General features: G+C 41.4%; 1 protein-coding gene across 3 annotated transcripts in view; it reads right to left on the reverse strand.

The window, feature by feature from the left end:
- LOC124412348 (transcription factor Sox-13) overlaps window positions 1–17,981 on the reverse strand; it is a 129,706-nt gene that overhangs the window by 28,109 nt on the left and 83,616 nt on the right. For all 3 annotated transcript variants that reach the window (XM_046892141.1, XM_046892140.1, XM_046892139.1), the window contains one exon: window positions 1,561–2,334. In XM_046892141.1, the coding sequence (XP_046748097.1) occupies window positions 1,561–2,327 (767 nt within the window). In that variant the 5' untranslated portion in view covers window positions 2,328–2,334. The remainder of the gene's footprint in view (window positions 1–1,560; window positions 2,335–17,981) is intronic.

Here is a 17,981-nt window from a genome sequence, read left to right on the forward strand (position 1 = left end):
TCGCGAACGAAGACAAGAAATTCTCTCTCTCTCTCTTTCTTTCTCTCGCTCCATGAACGAATCAAAAGGGTTTATAATTCCTACGAAAAGCGGAGATAAACGCGCCGCATCGCTTATACATTATACGTTATATACATACATACATACATATATATATATATATATATATATATATATATATATATATATAGTATATATACTCCTTCCTTACAATATCGAAGCAGCTCTTTTTCCCCTCCACCTTATCTCTCGTGATTCCCTTTTTCTCTCCCTACCTATCTTCCTCCGATTATTCTCTTCCTCGTCACCGAGGTCTTACACAAAATTTCTCCTCCACGTTAAGCTGCTGCAATAACACCGACCGACTCGAGGGCGATAAGTAACATCCCGCACCGTATAATTCTTGTCTCGAGTGTAGGTACAACGACAATATTGTACATGATTATACTTTCATCCGAGTAACTTACGCGTGTAATTACCTCGCATACCTCGCGTTTATTCATCCTTTGTCCTTTTCATACGACCACCTGCTTTTTTACCTCACTTCCATACCTCACAATAATCCACTTTTATTACACAAACGTATATTGTATATTATTTTACGCCTTAAGGTACCTACATCGCAAGAAATTCTCTCCTGCACTGCTCTACGTACGTAAATAATATTATACCTAAAACACAATCGAAATACCTTTGAATTTATTTAGTTTTTCAGATTGATTGTATCATGCGATTGATAAACCTCCGGACGACCCATCGAGAAAACTTATCTGCTTGTGAATCTGTCGTGTTACAACCTAAGTTTCAATTACAAAATTCAGATTCAGATACAAAAATAATTTCAGCAACATTCTTTGATCAATGAGACTGAATTTATTATACGTGATATATCTATAATAATACGGAATAGAATATCACGTACAAGATAAAAAATCGTCATGTGATATTGTGAATGAACGTAGACTTGCAATAATATCGACACATAACTTACAAGACGGTTTTGAGTAGAGACACGTGATAATGAAGACTATATCGTGTTGTAACAGCGAGAGAATGTTTACACACGTATGATCGCGAAAGCGAATAAGTGGTGAAATGTGTTGAATTATTGTGGAAATTGCGACGGGAAATCAGCGGAGCGAAATACAATAATTATCGAGTAATTAACGATAAGAAGCAATTAGCACGATCCCGGAGACAACTCGACCGCACATGGCAATAACTGTGTCTATAGATATAGGTATAATAACATGAAATGTATACGAGCTGTCATTACTATATAACATATACATGTGTGTATAAATATATATATACATATGTATATAGGTATAATAAACATAATGTACGCTATGCACAGATGCTGGGTGCGAGATTATAAAACGAGTGAATGACTGTAGACTGACTGCATCGTCGATTGCCCTTCGAAAAAGTTGGTCAGAACAATAATTCGTATTGACAATTTGAACCCGAATTAAAATCTTTCCATCATATTTGTATATAAATTGAATAATTTTAACAATAAAACATCCATGTAGGTAAAACTCGGAGTGACTGACTGACCTGTGCGAGTTGTGGGTAAGGTGCAGGGTGTTTGGCGTCGACGAGGGCGGCGGCGTAGTCCGTCGCGTGGCGTCGTCCTGCAAGGATAACGATCCGCTGTTCATCTTGCACGTGAGCCTCTTGAGTACATCGTCCATGGATCGTTTCCCCCCCACGGCGCTGACACCCCCTCCGTTATTGTTGTTGTTATTGTTATTGTTTGTGTGATGATTGTTATTGTTCTGTGTGACGGTGTTGTTGTTGTTGTGATGGGGGTTGGCGTGGTGGTGGTGATGGTGGTGGTGGTGGTGGTGGTGGCCGTAATAGGTATCGGCCAGCAGGGGGGTGGGGGGCGAACCGCACTCCGAGGAGCTCGCCGGCTCCGCGACCGCCCCCGTCGTCGCCGCGGAGGCGTTCGTCTGCAGGTGGAGGTGGTTGTAACCCTGGAGGGCCTCGGCGTTCGTCTGGAGGAACACCATCCTCTGCCGCTTCGCCGCCGGCGGCGAATTTGCCGGCGATGGTGAGGGCGAGTCCCGGGGGTCGTGCTCGCTCGGGGTTGCCGGCGACGAACAGCCCGACGACTCGCAGTCACCCCTCTGCAGGGGGTGGTTGTAACACTCCTCTATCCCACCCTCGGCCGGGGCAGAATTATCTTCAGGTACGCTCTCGACCCCCTGGAGGATCGCCGACGACGTCGTGTCTTCCTCTTCGTCGGTACCACCCACCGTTCCCGCCCCGCCTCCACCTTCCGATAGCTTCGTTGGCGGCGACTTCCTCTTCGAGGACATTCTTACTCTGCGACAGAAAACATTCGGGGGAAAAACGTAGGTATTTTTGACTCATTCGTGTCCGGGATAAAGGATTACTGTTTAGGTTTTTTTTTTTTTTTTTAGTTTTTAACAACTATCGAATATAGAATAAGTATAATTATAAGATGACGATTCCGTCGAGCCTGTGTTTTATAAAAGACACTTTTATGGCATTCGCATTTTCGGTGTTGTACTTTTTAAACCGCTTTTCTGATTTTATCTCCTATATAGCTCAGTTTTCCTCTATCATTTTTTTATTATTATTTTAAACTTATACACGTATTTTGGATCCGGAAATAATACTTAAATCTAAATAATTACGAAACAAATTTTGTGAATTGTTGTTCTGTTTGATAGTTATTTGGTAAAATCAGTAGATAACCTTGCTTAATTGGGGTGAGTAATATGATGAAAGAAATTGACGTGGTCAATTGTCAGAATGAATGGTTTTTGTCTCGTTATAAGAGAAAATATTTTACGAAAAAGATAAACGAGAATGAAATTGACTCATGGTTGTATAATTATACATCAAACATTCGTAAAAAATTTTTAATTTGAAATTTGGCTCCCTTTCAGACGTGCCATTTCAAACTTTCGCGACACAATAAAATTATCGAAACGAGAAAAAAAAAAACTAAACGCAAATGAGCAAAGCCATTCCTGCGATGTAGAAATTCCACTTTATGAGAGAGAAAAATAGGTTTCTACTGAAATAACAATCGATCGAACCATTTTTCAATGTCCGCATGTGACGCACGTCGTGCATAGGTATATCGGTGATTTTAAATTGCCGACCGGTTTTTCAATAATAATGCCCTGAGATATTATACCCGGGCGTATCTCTATTTCCACGCCTAGCTATAAGCAAAGCTGCTAATTATTTTTGACGGACGTCTCCGCAGGTTGTGCCTCGTGTACATTCCGGCACTCCGCACGCTTCGAACTTCGATCACGAGAAGGTGGTTAGGTACATGAATCGTGTAGCCAAGGGTGCAGTGAAGGGTGATTTCGTAATTACGAGAGAGAGATAGAAAGAGAGAGAGAGAAGGTCCTCGAATTGCGAGTCGCTAGATATTGACCGGAAGTGTGCAGTATAAGCAACATCCGTTGCAGGTGATTGATTCCAATACGTTATGTACATACACTAACTCCTTGCGAAGACCTTCCGCAATGAATGTTATATATGTGTTATACCTTGTAGAGACGGAATAATATCGAGGGCGAGAATCTCGAGATACGCCAAACACCCGAGATGAGATGAGATGAGATGAGATGAGATGAGAGACTCTAGAAGCATTTCTCCGACACATTCGTCGCCTATCCAGCAGTATAATTTCCTTTGGCAAATTAGACACCTTAATCGCTTGATCGGTGCAGAGGAGGTATAGTATCGGGAATATAACTCCGGAGCAAAACGGTGTGTGAATGTATAATGGTTTTGAATTTCGGTATTCTGAATCACGGATTAATTGCGCAACCGCGAAGAAGAAGAAAAAGAAAAGAAAGAAGAATAAGAAGAAGAAGTCAGATTCGTACACCTCGAGGGGCGCGATATTATCTTTATAGCCAGCCTGAGCCGCGGGTTTGAGAACCGATGAGAATAAGAATAATGTAATAATCGTATGTTGCAAGATGCTTTATATTCTTTATACACGGCGTGGCGCGTCAAGCAGCGTATTACATATTCCATTATCTTCGTATATCGGGCAAGACGAGGAGGTTGAGACCGGGGTCACAGCCTGCGCTGTTCGAGTTACAGTTTTATTATTCTTCGTATAATAATATTAGAATCGAGATAATAGCGCGCGCAGTATCCCGGCACAGAATGAGAAACAGAGGGAGAGGGAGAGTGAGATAGAGAGAGAGAGAGAGAGAGAAAAGAAATTCAAAAATTGAGGAAAGAAAGAGACCGAGCACGCGTCAGCGCGACGCGTTAACTCGTTGTAACAAGGAACGCTGACCATCACGCTGAGGCGAGTTAGGAAACAGAGGCGATCACGTTGAAGCCGGGTGTTCGCAAAGTATGAGGAGCGTGTCCACCTCCGTTCCTCGTGTATCGACAAAAAATAAAAATTAGCTCTCGATTTTCAACACAAGATTTTATCCATTCGTTAATCCTTATCCTTCATCTTTTTTTTTTTAATTTACTTATTTACTCATTAATTTATTTTTTTAAATTTATTGTTTACACATTTTATTTTGTAAATAGGAATTTACCGAAGGCTTTGGATGCCCATCGCAAATTCATCTTATTACCATATACAGGGTGTCCAGTTATTTGTGAAAACGTAATTCCCTGAGATTTCCAGGTTTTCCGGACAAGAATCATGATTTATTCAGTTTGTTCTCATGTAGATAATAAATGAAAATTATTTGTACTGTATTTGACTAGAGCATAGCTTGTTGTGAGGCGAATTTGTAAGAATTAATTCGCTTGCACGTACAATTTTTAAGAAATCAGGGATTCGTTCATGACCATTGCCTGAAAGTTGAAAGAAAAATATTTTTTTTTTCTCACCAAATGTCTAAATTTTTATGAACCTAAGATGAAAATTATTATATTCCAGATACGACATGAAATTCCCTGAGAATTCCCTGATTCCATGAATACTTGACACCCTGTTCTAGTATCTGTACGCGATTTCACTCGTCAAGCGACGTTGTTGCAACTCGATGATGCCTACCAAATTTCTGTATAAAGATTATTGAAAGACCTTAGGAATAATTCAAACATTTTGTACACCTTAGCTGACGATGAACTTAACGTAATAATAATATATCTGTAAGGTCGTTCCTTCGGCAGGGAAGAATGAGTAAAACTTTGGTCAACAACTTGATAAAATTATCAACTACTTGGTGGAAGTATCGTGTTTTATAGAACGAAAGAACTACGTTTATCGCTGACGTTTAAATAATTCAACATCAAAACATGTTTACTGAAAATTAAACACGAAGACAATCGTCTTTCTTCAAATACCGTTGAAAAAAGAAACTCCCAAGATGAACGAAATCCGATCCACACACAGACGTTTGGCGGGGTCACAAAGCTCGAGCTCCACCGAGTTTTTACTCTCTGGTTCGCGTGCAGATGCCCTCGGATTATAAGCAGACCGGCAAAAGATATGCGTTAGGATTGTCTTTTGGAAGCCGCGTTTATACATAAGGCGTCCAGCGAGAGAATGAGGAAAAAAGAAAACTGCGAGGTGCGGTAAAAAGTTGAAATAAACAAATGAATAATTAACCGACGAGAGGAAAAAGGAGGGAGAAGAAGGGGAACAACAGGTCCTGGAAGACGGAGGAGTCCTGCAGCTATTGGCTACCCGCTGAGAATCTTTGGCGTTCCGAAGTCTCCGAGGTAATTAATAGACCCAACCAACTATAAGTTACGCCAGATAATGTCCACCATATTTTATTTAAATGGGATTCACCGCGACGATCCGTTTAGCACGGGAGACTCTCGGCCTAATTGCTGCACCAGCGGGACAGAATCCGCAGCGATTTTGAGCGCAGTTTTTACTTTAACATTCTCTCCGACGGTTACAGCAGCTTTAGATTAATGTTAAAACGGCTAGTAATCATGACCACTTTGAAAAATCAACATTTCGAACAATTCAACTTTCGATAGTTTATTTTCGAATGTTTTGAATTTCGATATATATCGGCCATTTGCAATATTGACGTTTCTAACTTTTGATCCCCGACCCGTCAGATGTTTTGGTTTTTTGTTCAATCATTCAAATACTATTCGAATCCATATTTGCTGCAGTGAATAATATAACTTGCCTCGAAGACTTTCCGACTGACGCACTGCCACTTCGCATTGAATATCTCGTGTGTATTGAATAGCGGAAGTAGGTAATATTGACGTTTTGGTAAACATCGTTAATACGACGTCGAGGAAATAATTACATTCAATCAAACGATGACGGATAAGCGAGTGAAAATATTTGTGGTAAAACGGTCGAAAGCCATGATGTACGAGTAAGTATGTATACCTAATCCGATCCGATAGTATCTGTCAGAGTGCCTTCGTGCCTTCGTCTTCGATCTGACAGCCGTATATAAATCGTCGGACGTTTTTCCTCCAGTTTTTTGCATCGATATTTAACGAGTGTGCAAGATATCGACTGTGAGTGAGATTGGGAAAACTTCAAGATCCATCCTCGTTATAGAAGTGAAAATATATCTGCGAGCGGAAACGATGCGCGTATATAATATTTAACGGTAAATAAATACATATATATATATACATATCTATATTGAGCTACAATAAATTATCGTATACTGTATAACAAGCTTTGTAACATATATATCGCGAGGTTGTATAACGGAGACAATATAACGGGGTTTAATCGAGACGTACAAGCGGCGATTGAGCTATCGGTGAAAGGTCAAACACATCGATCCCGCGGTGATGTTGCGCTCAGATGTATATATATTACATTATTATATTATATTATATTATATTATATTCTATATAGGTATGCGTATATAATAAAGCAGCGATAAAGCGGTATCATTGAAAGCGATGTTATGACTATATTCAAAATCACGACTCTGCAGAGCTTTATCAAGAGCCTCGGTCTGGCCTGTATTACACCGTGTACGTATATCTGTAATATACTTGTGTGCAATAATTTGTGTGCAGATTAGCGATAGTAGCGAATGCCGTCGAACGGAGAACCAACGAGAAACGAACAAGTGCACGATCCTCGTCCGTCTCTCTTTACTCCATTGTGATCAGAGCAGGCGAACCTTCTTCACGCGTGTCGTAGTTATATATTTATTGTAGGGTGTACGTGCGTTCTATACACACGTCAGTACATTCATAAATCCCGGACAGGCTAATAATCGCATTAAAAACAACCGCGAAGAAGACTACGACGTACAATAACGATCAGCGGTAATTCAAGAGATTGTGAAAAATCTTTCTCGTTCAAGGTCCGCGATAAGCTCTTTATCCCCGGGAAAAAAAAAACAATCTCAACATAAACCATGCAGGATGTATGCACGATTCGGACAATTGAACTTATATTGTATTTATACATCGGTCGACTGCATAATTATACGCAAACTTTCATATTACAACGGTTGCGTGAGGGTTAAATTACTCGTCTACGAAATCGTTCGAAATGTTTCACGCATGCGATGCCATCGTCAAGGAATCTACATTTTTTCCTACCGGATCAGGACTAAAGCTTTCTGTCGATAATTCTTATTTCACTGTTAGTTTGTACAGAACGAACGAATGACAATTTTTAACTGAGTTAATGAAACAGTGAATCGCGTAGATCTTAGGAAGATATAGTCCACTATTTCATTTATTAAAGTATCCGAACAAACTGCAGACAATAATTCGAATCTTCTTAATTTCGCGGCAAGAACGAACTGCCTGAAAATGTTGAAACGAAATCGCCATTATCAAGGCCGAAACACACAAAATATAATCTGGTAAAAAATTATATGACACGCGAATCATTTCGATGCAATAACGTAAATATATTATATATACAGCAAGTTTAATCAACATATTCGAGATAATAAAAAGAATTAAAAAAAAAAAAAATCGTAACTATACAACGGCTTAATAATAAAATTACAAATAAATAAATAACAGCTGATGAAAGAAACGGCTTACAACGATGATGTAAAAACTCTACGAGAAGTTCGCCGATGGCAGGCGTTCACGATTCGAATAATTTTCGTGAAGACGCGGAAGAGCAAGTAGGCACCCCGTCGTGTCGTCTAGGCCACATTAACTTGAGGGCGAAAAGCCAGAAACTGGCATCTGTTTGGGTTCAAGTAGCACGGAGGGTCGGACCTCGAGTCGACTTCCGCCGTCGAGGTGGTGTGAGAAAGAAGCCCAGAGGCTGCATAGCAGAGCCGTTCGCCTAATTCGAGAAATAGCAATAGCCGGGGTGGGGGTGGGGGTGGGGGGAGTGGGGGGTCGGAAAGTGGGTTTGCGGAAGGCTGAACGTCGACGGAAGGACAACCGAGCGCATTGTAATCCGTTTACGCGGTGAAGGCGGTTATCGAATGATGCGGGGGCGATTACCCCGGCCCCGGATTTCACCCTTCAGGAGCCCCTTCCGGTTCGCGAACCCTTTTCGCCCCGACACCATTTTCGAACGAGCCCACCTTCCCCTTTCGCGTTTCGCTGCGCTATAAGCGCTCTTTTCCAATTCTGCGGAACAGCTGCACAGCAGCAGCGGGTAGGCGTAATGTAGGAAATGAAATTCGAAAGTCTCGAATCTCGATCGCACGTCGACTAGGCTCGAGAAAATTTTACTTCTTCGAGAGATACATATATACATACATACGTACACACGTGGGATGTGATAACGATATCCATATTGCGAGAATTTATATGTTATACGTAATTATATACCTACGAGTATGAATCGTGCCCGACGATATGTAGGCCGCGAAGAATGCGGGAGATATAATATCTATATATGTATATATATATATATATGTATGTATTTGTATACATATATACCTACAATACACGATATATATTAAACGTTGCAGTTGGATACTTTGTCGCGGGTTGTGGTTATCACCGTTTAATAAATCACAGGCGGTTTGATCAGTGAAAATGTTTCTCGCGTGTAGATAAGATGTATGCGTTTATTTGTTGTATTATACGTACTTATACGTATCGCCAAATACACACGCGTATTGTTTTGCGTGATCGTGAATAAAGTAATCAATTGTCGGTGGGTATGAGCGAATTGTATATGATGTAAATACACGTAGCATCTCGCAAATCGCAGATCGATTGTCGCGTAAGAGGCTAAAATCCACTTCGTTAAGTAACGAACGTATCGAGTCATTATTCCTTAATATCTGCGTACGTAATACAGTTTCAACGAATTAAAGAGCAACAAAAAAAAAGAGAAGAAAGAAAAGAAGAGAAACGAAAAATAACCGCGTGCTCTGACCTTACTGAAACGATTACGTTATTCCGCAGCAAACGGTGTTACATAACGACTACAAGATACCTTCGTTATTACATCGATTCATTGTTATATTCTATCAAATGGCGAGATTGTAGCTAGAATTCACGTTATCGTGACGAAACATTGGGGCAAGAAATCACTATTTCCTTATTTTTACAACGACTTTGAAGGTACTAAAATTTCAAATTATCTGTATTTTTTATTTTATTGCGATATTTACCGAATTTCAAACGATTCCAAAGTCACGAAGTAACGGTTTTTTGTCGGCGTGAATCGTTACAATAACGTTGCTAACTTCCGATCAATGTACGGCATCGTAACCCCTAGCAAAAAATAATTCTACTGTTTTATTGTCGATTTAGATTTAGACAAGTAATTATACAAACGTCAAAAAATTACAGTTCAACCCTGCATGAATAGTATAAAAACAGCAAAGCAAATTTTCGCATGTCACTCCGCAGTGCCTCGCTTAATTTGCATAAATAAAAGGGTGCAGATACCGATGCAAGGTATCTGCAGGAATACGGTTCCCCGCAAATGAAAAAAAGCTCGAAGGCCGTTCTTCGGTAAGAGATGAAGTTCGTGGGGTGAAAGTGGGCCGTGGGGGTGGGTGCAGGGGTCGTCGTTAGTATTCTTTATAGAAGACAGAGCAGCGTGGGATACGTTCTACATAATGGAGTCCCGGCGTAGCGTCTCTTCTTTTGATGCTCAAGTTCCGTCGACCGTTCTCTCTTGTTTATGTATGAGCTCGCGGACTCCACCCACGCCCTAGCTGCTGGAGGTTAGCTCCTCGTCGTAGTCGAGAAACGATCCCGCTGGATATCCACCCGTCCATACACCCTGTAAAACGCCACCGCAAAGTGCACCGCAGCGTGCAAAACCTGCGGCTGCGTGCAACGAATGATATCATCCCGCAGAGCTGATTACGTGGGTCCTAAAACGTCGTCTTTTTTGCGATGATCTTGAATTCGCGTTGCGTTCGCGACTTTTGAATAATTATACAAATATTTTACTATTTTATAGTCACTGCGTTACTTTGTGAAAGAGTTGAGCTTGCAATTGCGCGAATTATTATTCAGTCAGTTGCGTTGAAGCGAGTTACGAGTAATAGATTTTTTCTAAGATTACAATCACCTGAGCTCTTTGAAACCGATTGTATTAGCAGTTTCACGAATGCATACCACGATAATCGAAACCTTTTGAGTGTTTATTATTGTCTTCTGTTGAAGTTCCAACGACAGGTTTTCACACCTTCAAGTGTAAACGGATATATTATCATTTCAGAGCCATGGTGAAGTGCAATCTTATTATAATCAACTCATCCCCTATCAAATATCACGAATTCAAAATCATCCCTTAAATTTGTACTCCCCGAGAATTGCCTATAATTATGATCGTTTTCAAAAATCAGCAAAAAATTCAGATCACCCATGATTCAATAAACTTTCAATTAATCCAACAATCTGCAATTAAGCGATTAACTTTTCCAGTTATTTGTCAGGAACTCAAGCATGATGCAATATTGAATAAAATAATCTGTGAAAAGAGTCTCTTGATGCTACACTGACGCGCTGTGTTATATTAGAAGTTGAAAAAGTCGTTTTGTAACACCGTGGCAATTCTATATCTCTCCTCGCCTCCGAATACACAAACGAAGCAGCAAGGCGCGCGGAGACGTCGTTCGCGGATAGGAATGCATAATATACATGCGGAAGATGACGATGATTCGGGATTTTTCGAGAGAGTTAGAGATATAATTCCGGAGTCCGAAGACCGATCGCCGGGCAGCCAAGGGGCTATAAAACCCGCGTTGTTATCTCGAGATGAATGAACTTCCGGCGTCACTAATTTGCTACGGTTTGGTAACGGTATCCGTTGACTAATTGATGGCCCCCTTAAAAACAAAGAATTTCAACAGAGAGACGAGCAAAAAAAGAAGAAAAGAGAAAGAAAAGCAAAAAAACGGAAAAAAAATGAGGGGGAACGAGCCGGCATTTCTTTCGAGATATATTGCCTTTTGAATCAGATCCGATGTAGCCGGGTAACAAACGGAAAATACTCCAGTTCCGACCTCTAACGGTCGGTTTCAAATTTCTACTCGTCGCTTCTCCAAGCAGCGTACGTCGAGTTTCTCTGCTCCCCCTACTGCAGCAGCGGCTAGGATTTCGGACCGAGGAAAACTTTCCGAAACTATATATCTATTCCCTCGCAGCTCTCGGAGTTTAGGAGGGGTTGTGGTTTTTTCACGGCTAATTAAAGTCTGTGGTCGAATGTGTACAACTGCGTGCAGGGACACTAAACTATAAGTTCTGCAGAAGTTAGGGGAAAAATAAGGTAGTGGGGGGTGATCGGAGAAAAAAAAGCAGTCACCTTTGTTCTATGTACGTTTATACGTACATATGGTATATGTATACATGGAAAACGAAACAACCACGTGTTCGGATAACCCACAGCTCTCTACCTCGTCGCTAAGGAGAAGCTATCCATCCTTGCATGGGTGACTTTGATTGCCCCTGCGCGTAGTTTCAATCCCGTTCTAACGAAAAGATTTACTAACTCCCTGCGAGAGGAGAAATATTTATTCGATGAAAGGAATTTACACGCAGTAGTTGCTCTATACATGTATAATCGTCGTGGGTGAAAACGAGTATAATAATAAAAAGATGCAGAGTAGGAAGAAGAAGAAGAAGAAGAAGAAGAAGAAGAAAAAAAAGGGGGGTGAAATGCAGAGCGAGAAAACTCCCGCTCGAATTTCATAATTGAAGAGTAGACGGTGGGCAAACATATATGTATATACACTCGCACACACGAACGCTCGCACACTGTCAACATTTTCCAGTACTTGTTTTATTATTTATGATCCCGGTAAACGGATGAAAAATTGGCAACCACGAATAATTTGCACCAGTGTCGCTCGTTCGGTACTCATGACAATGTTGTATGCAAGAACCACATATATAACTAACAGTACCTATAGCTGTATGATGTCTATACACATGCATATCTATAAAGCGTATATAGATATATATCGCAGATTTTGTAACCTATTCGCACGATGTATGTACGAAATACGTAGGTACAGCCGTACGAATTTGAGCGGTAAAATTGATTATTGGGTACGTTTCAAGTTTTCATCTCCAACCTTTGCGCAACACGTCGCCTCCGTGGATTCTCCTATTGTTTTTCAATCTATTTTCAAATGCATTATAATGTATACGCGTCTGTAAACACGATTGAGAAATCTAAATTTTGGGAAAAATTCTGGCACGAATTTTCTTCAAAGCTAGCAAAGTGGGTGAACTTTTTTTTCTTTCAAATATACATTTTTGCGGGTAATACGCGAGATAGATTCAAGGTAGGTTGGTAGGTGTAACAACACAATACGATGCTCTGCCTGCCATGCGATGTCGTAGGTATATATAAAGCGGGTTATACGCAACTAATAATAAAATGAAGATTCTTCCGCAATGAATAAAAATAACCCCGCAAGCAAGCAAATGACAGCTGCTTTGAGAGAAGAGACTAAGTCGAGCCGGCGGCGATTCTTTTAAAATCCGCCCGCAGCTGATATTTCTCTTGCACAACGTTTTTGTTCTTCATCCGCATCCAATAGCTATATTTTCATCTCTGTTTTTCCTCACTCCTTCCCTTGCCGTTCGATACCCACTGTTTCAACAATCGTTCCTAACGACGTGACGGCTTCAGCCCGACGCTGAATAGACGTAAATAATGTGACAAGGACTTCCGACTTCATCTCCGTCTCAATCTGTATAACGGAGAAGAAGAAGAAGAAGAAGAAGAAAATAAGGAAAATAAAAAGCCAAAATTCCCCCACGCGAAGTTGGCCCCTTTTATTTTTCGCAAATCGATCAATTAGCTAGATTCTCATACGCGCGTTAGATATTTTATTCATCGTTACAATCATTGTTTTTCTCAATCTTCATCGTTTAGTTTCCCTTTTATCATGCTATAAATAACAAAATACGTGTATATTAATACAGCTTAGGCTGCGGTCGTTTATATTTAGATACCTGGTATCTTCCTGAACCCATTAATAGTTTCTCATCTGCCGCCGTGGCTTTGCCAACACGTTACACACACGTATCTAGATATAATAATATTCAATACTTATATACTCATCCGTATACCCGATTTCAAAATGAATATTCCCAAATTCTCTCCATCGATATATTAAAAAGAGAAGAAAAAAATCCATTTCGTACTATCGTCTGAAACAAGGATGGAAAAGTGTACAAAGTTCAAGGTCGAATATCCTCCAGCGTAGGTTGAAGGAGTAAATTTCCCCTTGCCACAATATCTGTACACATATAACACGGCGTATAATATAATCTTATAGGTAGAAATTCCTTCGAGATCTGGGATCGCACAAGCCGGAGATAATCCAAACGTTCATTAATCGGAGTCTGTAATATCGCTGGAATTGCATGACTAACGAAAAATCCTCCGAATTCATTCGCATTACATCGAAACGCTGTGGGTATATAACCAACGAATTCCGGTTGACTCAGTCGATATCTATTCCTCCTCCCCCTGTCCCCGTGCCCCCCTGCGGCAATCTCTCTCTCAGCAATATCTCCTTGCCGCAGCAACGTAGAAATAAATAAATAAATCTGTATGCTCTTGAAAATCGGTAGTATATAGAATCTAATAGCTGACACGTTGCATCGGGTAAGTATATATATACGGATATATATATACGGATAAAAGAAAGCATAGAAAGTAGGCCCGAAGAGAATTTCCCTGCTCTCTCTTGATCACTTCTCCACGACTTGTAGTGTCGACTGCCGAATTCTGGACCAACAGCAGCCCGAGCAGTTTCACGAGCATCGCTGCATCCGCGAAGGACAAAGCTGAGCCTGTCCTCGAATTGTCCGGATCCGATCGTCGTCCCGTGGACCACGAGGAAAGAGGAGAGAGGAGAGAGGAGAGAGGAGAGAGGAGAGCGGAGAAATGGGGTGAGGGGGTGAGGGGGTGAGGGAGAGGCGGCAGTTGGGTTAGGCTCGGCCAAAGTGGGGCCATGTGTTCAGTGTCAAGTTGCGCTAGAAGTTGGTCGAGTTGGCCGGGTTCCTCTTCGACGTCCTCGTCTTCGTCGTCTGCTCGCCGAGGTTTAACCTACCCGCGTTGCCGCGTTGCGGCTGCGGCTGCACGTGCACGCGCCGCGTTTCTACCGTACTAGAGAAAAGAGCTTGACGCACGCGGAGGGCGATACGCGCGCCTTTCGGGACGAGACGAGACGAGACGAGACGAGCGAGACGAGACTTGGTCCACGCACGGAGGCTGCGCGCTTAGCGTATACGCTGGGAACAAAGCTCTCAGCATCTGGAACGCGTTAGAGGTTTCCCGGCCCTCACCCCCCCCCCCTCTCCTCTCCGCTCCTCTCCTCTCCTCTCATCTCCTCTCCGCGACACCCACATGTGCCTTATAGCTATACGCCTTCGGTGAAACTACAGACGAAAAGCGACGTCGTCGAGGCGTCTTTTCGTTACTGCAGACCCGCCTGCGTTACAATATCTTGCGTGTATTGTAACCACCGCCTTCTTCATCTCGCTCGAGCAGGCCGAGAACCTCGACGAAACAAAGAAATCAGAGCGCCAACTATGCAGGCCTCCCTTGACACCGCCCAACTTTCTCACATTCGTCATACCCTGCAGGCTGACTGCTTCCTTAATTCGTGCCTGATGCACGTCGGGAAACCACTGCACCGAAAGCTCTTCCTCAGTCTTCCTGAGGTCGAGGATTTTTTTTTTAAACGCTTGTGACTCCGAAATTGAAACAGTTGAATCTGCACTCAGTGGTAAATCGTGTTTTATACAAGTCGACGTGAAAATTTGTGAAACTTACATTTATGTACCATTTTATATGATGAAAGAAGACTCGAGGTTCGCAATGTGATTGAAAAATCAAGTTGCACTCGATATGAAATAAAAATATGCCACGAATTATTTTCGTATTGCATTAAAAAATAATACCCGTATTTCAAACAATTCTCACGATCATTCTCACCAGGCTAGAAAACTTACGGCAAGCTTTCGCTGTTATTTGTGTCTTCTTTTAAAACGGTATTCTTAGAATTTTTCATTCTAAGGATTTAGAATACCGAAACACGACCCAATTGTCGGTCTGTTCGCACGAGTTTTACGCATGAAAAATTCCCGCTTCGAGATGAAACTTTCTGAGCTTTCGTTTCGAGCGCCTTACATTACGTATTTGAAACCTACGAAAAAAAGTTAGCGAATTTAGCAATCCTCCGTGACCACACGATTTCCATCCCCTTAAATTTTCCTTATCCAAAAGCCAATATATTCCAATTCCCATGCTCAATTCGAGTGTTTCGACGGTCGTTCGGCAAGCGGCATTCTCACCCCGACATCTGCGGAACACTCGGAAGACGAGTTCGTGTGTAGAAGGGGGTGTCGAAGGGTGAAGGATCACCGAGTAATCGGTCAATATAGATGGTGGAAGAGAAGAGCCCGGGACCGCTCTTAATCACTCGCCGATCATCGGAAATAAGCCGGAGGATTAGTTCTCTTTGCAGGTTGTAACGGAAGATGAATTACGGTCTCCGGAGGGGTTCGAGAAGAAGGGGAATATGAATGGAACGGCCGACGGTATTCTGCGGGAGTGCGAAACGCTGCAAATGTTCGCATGCATATAATCTCATTCGTATTAATCACTCTTTCGTTATATTGGATCATTTCAATTTGGTCCAACGGCGGAATAACTGTAGAAATTTTAATCTGTAATAATTGAAGATTAAGTTGATCGAACCTGAACAGCATCTTGACCTTTTTATTTGTCTTTTTAACTATTATTGCACAGTGGCTACAGTAGCTAAGAAGAAGAAGAAGAATGAAAGGCGAAGGATTAAGAGGACGGAAATACTAGGTGAGGTGGGGCAAGGAGAGAAGGGTGTAGTTTGAAAGGAAGAAAAGAATATGAAGAGAATAAAGCCGCGGTATCAGAGAAGCGAGAGCGAGTCGCAGAGGCGTATGACACCGTTTTAAGCCTACTTCGTTTGATGATGGTATGAGCTTAAAAATAGGCTAAAAATACCGGGACACATTAGGCGGGCTGGTGACTCTAATATTTACTGCGCCCTTGCAGTCAATTCTGAGATTCGCGTTTGAGGATATAAAGAAGAAGAAGAAGATGAATAAGATGAAGAAGACCATCTCTGACACGAGTTAAATTTTCGAGACTTTATGAAAGTTTGTGTATAATACGTGCATGTATACACGTATCTACGTACATCTGTATGCATACCGCGGGGAGGAACGTAGAAGCGGGGAAACGATTCGTATACACCGAAAACCGTATAATATTTACCGGTTGACTTCTTCTTTGATTATTATTAACCTCTTCTCGGTAAGTCGAGCGAAAAATTGACTATCCTACTAGGTCGGATATACCATGAACCATATATACTATATACTATATGCATATATGTATACGCGAGTACATACATACACCGCGCATAGATACATAAATCGAGTGAAAAGTATATAAGTCGAAATAATGTTTCCACGCCGTTCCCTTGATGATAAAACAAACAAACAAGCCGCAATTTTCAAACCGCCTTGCCCGCGAGCTGATTTCCTTCTCCCCCTCTCCCGCCTCACCGACCCTTTTTTGCTCTCATTTTTCACGCTTTTTCTTTCATTTTTTCCCCCTGACTTTAGATTCCTGACGAGACCTACCAATAATAAATATATATCTTTTACTCTTCAGCGTGGAAAAGTGGCTCTTCATCGGGTCTGATGCGTATTTGGAGGAAGTGAAGGTGAAAAAAAAAAAAAAATTTTTTTTTTGTAAAAAGAAACGAAACAAAATCGTACGTCTGCCGATGTTTCTTTCCTCGACGGCTATAGAGCAGCAGCGTGCAAGCGGGATTGATCGAAGTTTGTGTAATAGAATTTCTTCAAAAAACAAAACCTTCTCCGCTGCAGCAGCGAGAGAGCGTTGTATAAGAAAAATCCCTAGCGGTTTTCTTCTCTATCCGTCTTCTTTGCTTTCAAAATATTCTCTGTAACAATAAATCTGCAAAAAGCCTGCCTGAGTTTTGTTTCGTTTTTTCTTCTTTTCTTTTTTTTTTTCTTTCTTCTTTACTTTGTCTTTTCATCAATTTTTTTTTTTTTTTTTTTTTTGGGTATTTTTTTTAAACTCTCCGCTTCCGGAATAGCCGCACGCGTTGGCACCTGCAGCAAGATATTATATTCGGTGATTTGCATGACGCAGCCTGCACGTTAAATAGAGTTTGTTGCAACGACGGGCTGGTAACTGCCGCGGGTTTGAAATACCGGAAGTCTTCCGTACACGTTTATAGAGGTTATGAAATTTGATGAATTTTTGAAAAATTTACGTCACTTATAAACGAGGAGCGCGATGCTGCTAACCTCGAAGAAGAATAGAGATAGAAATGCAGGTAATCGGAGGTGATAATTTAATCGTAAGACGTTGAGAATTGATATAAAAAAGGGTGAAAATCGCTTGTAAATCGCATTGAGAAAATGAAGAACCGACGTCGACGGGATTTTAAAAAAACCACCGCCTTCGAGCGAGCTTTCAAGTTGTCCGAGAATTAAGACGAGCGAGCAGCTTCCTCGCTCGCTTGGTTGTCGTGAAGCTGATCTCGTCGAGGATTAGCTGACAA

This window comes from Diprion similis, chromosome 11, assembly GCF_021155765.1.
Source record: "Diprion similis isolate iyDipSimi1 chromosome 11, iyDipSimi1.1, whole genome shotgun sequence".
NCBI lineage: Eukaryota > Metazoa > Arthropoda > Insecta > Hymenoptera > Diprionidae > Diprion > Diprion similis.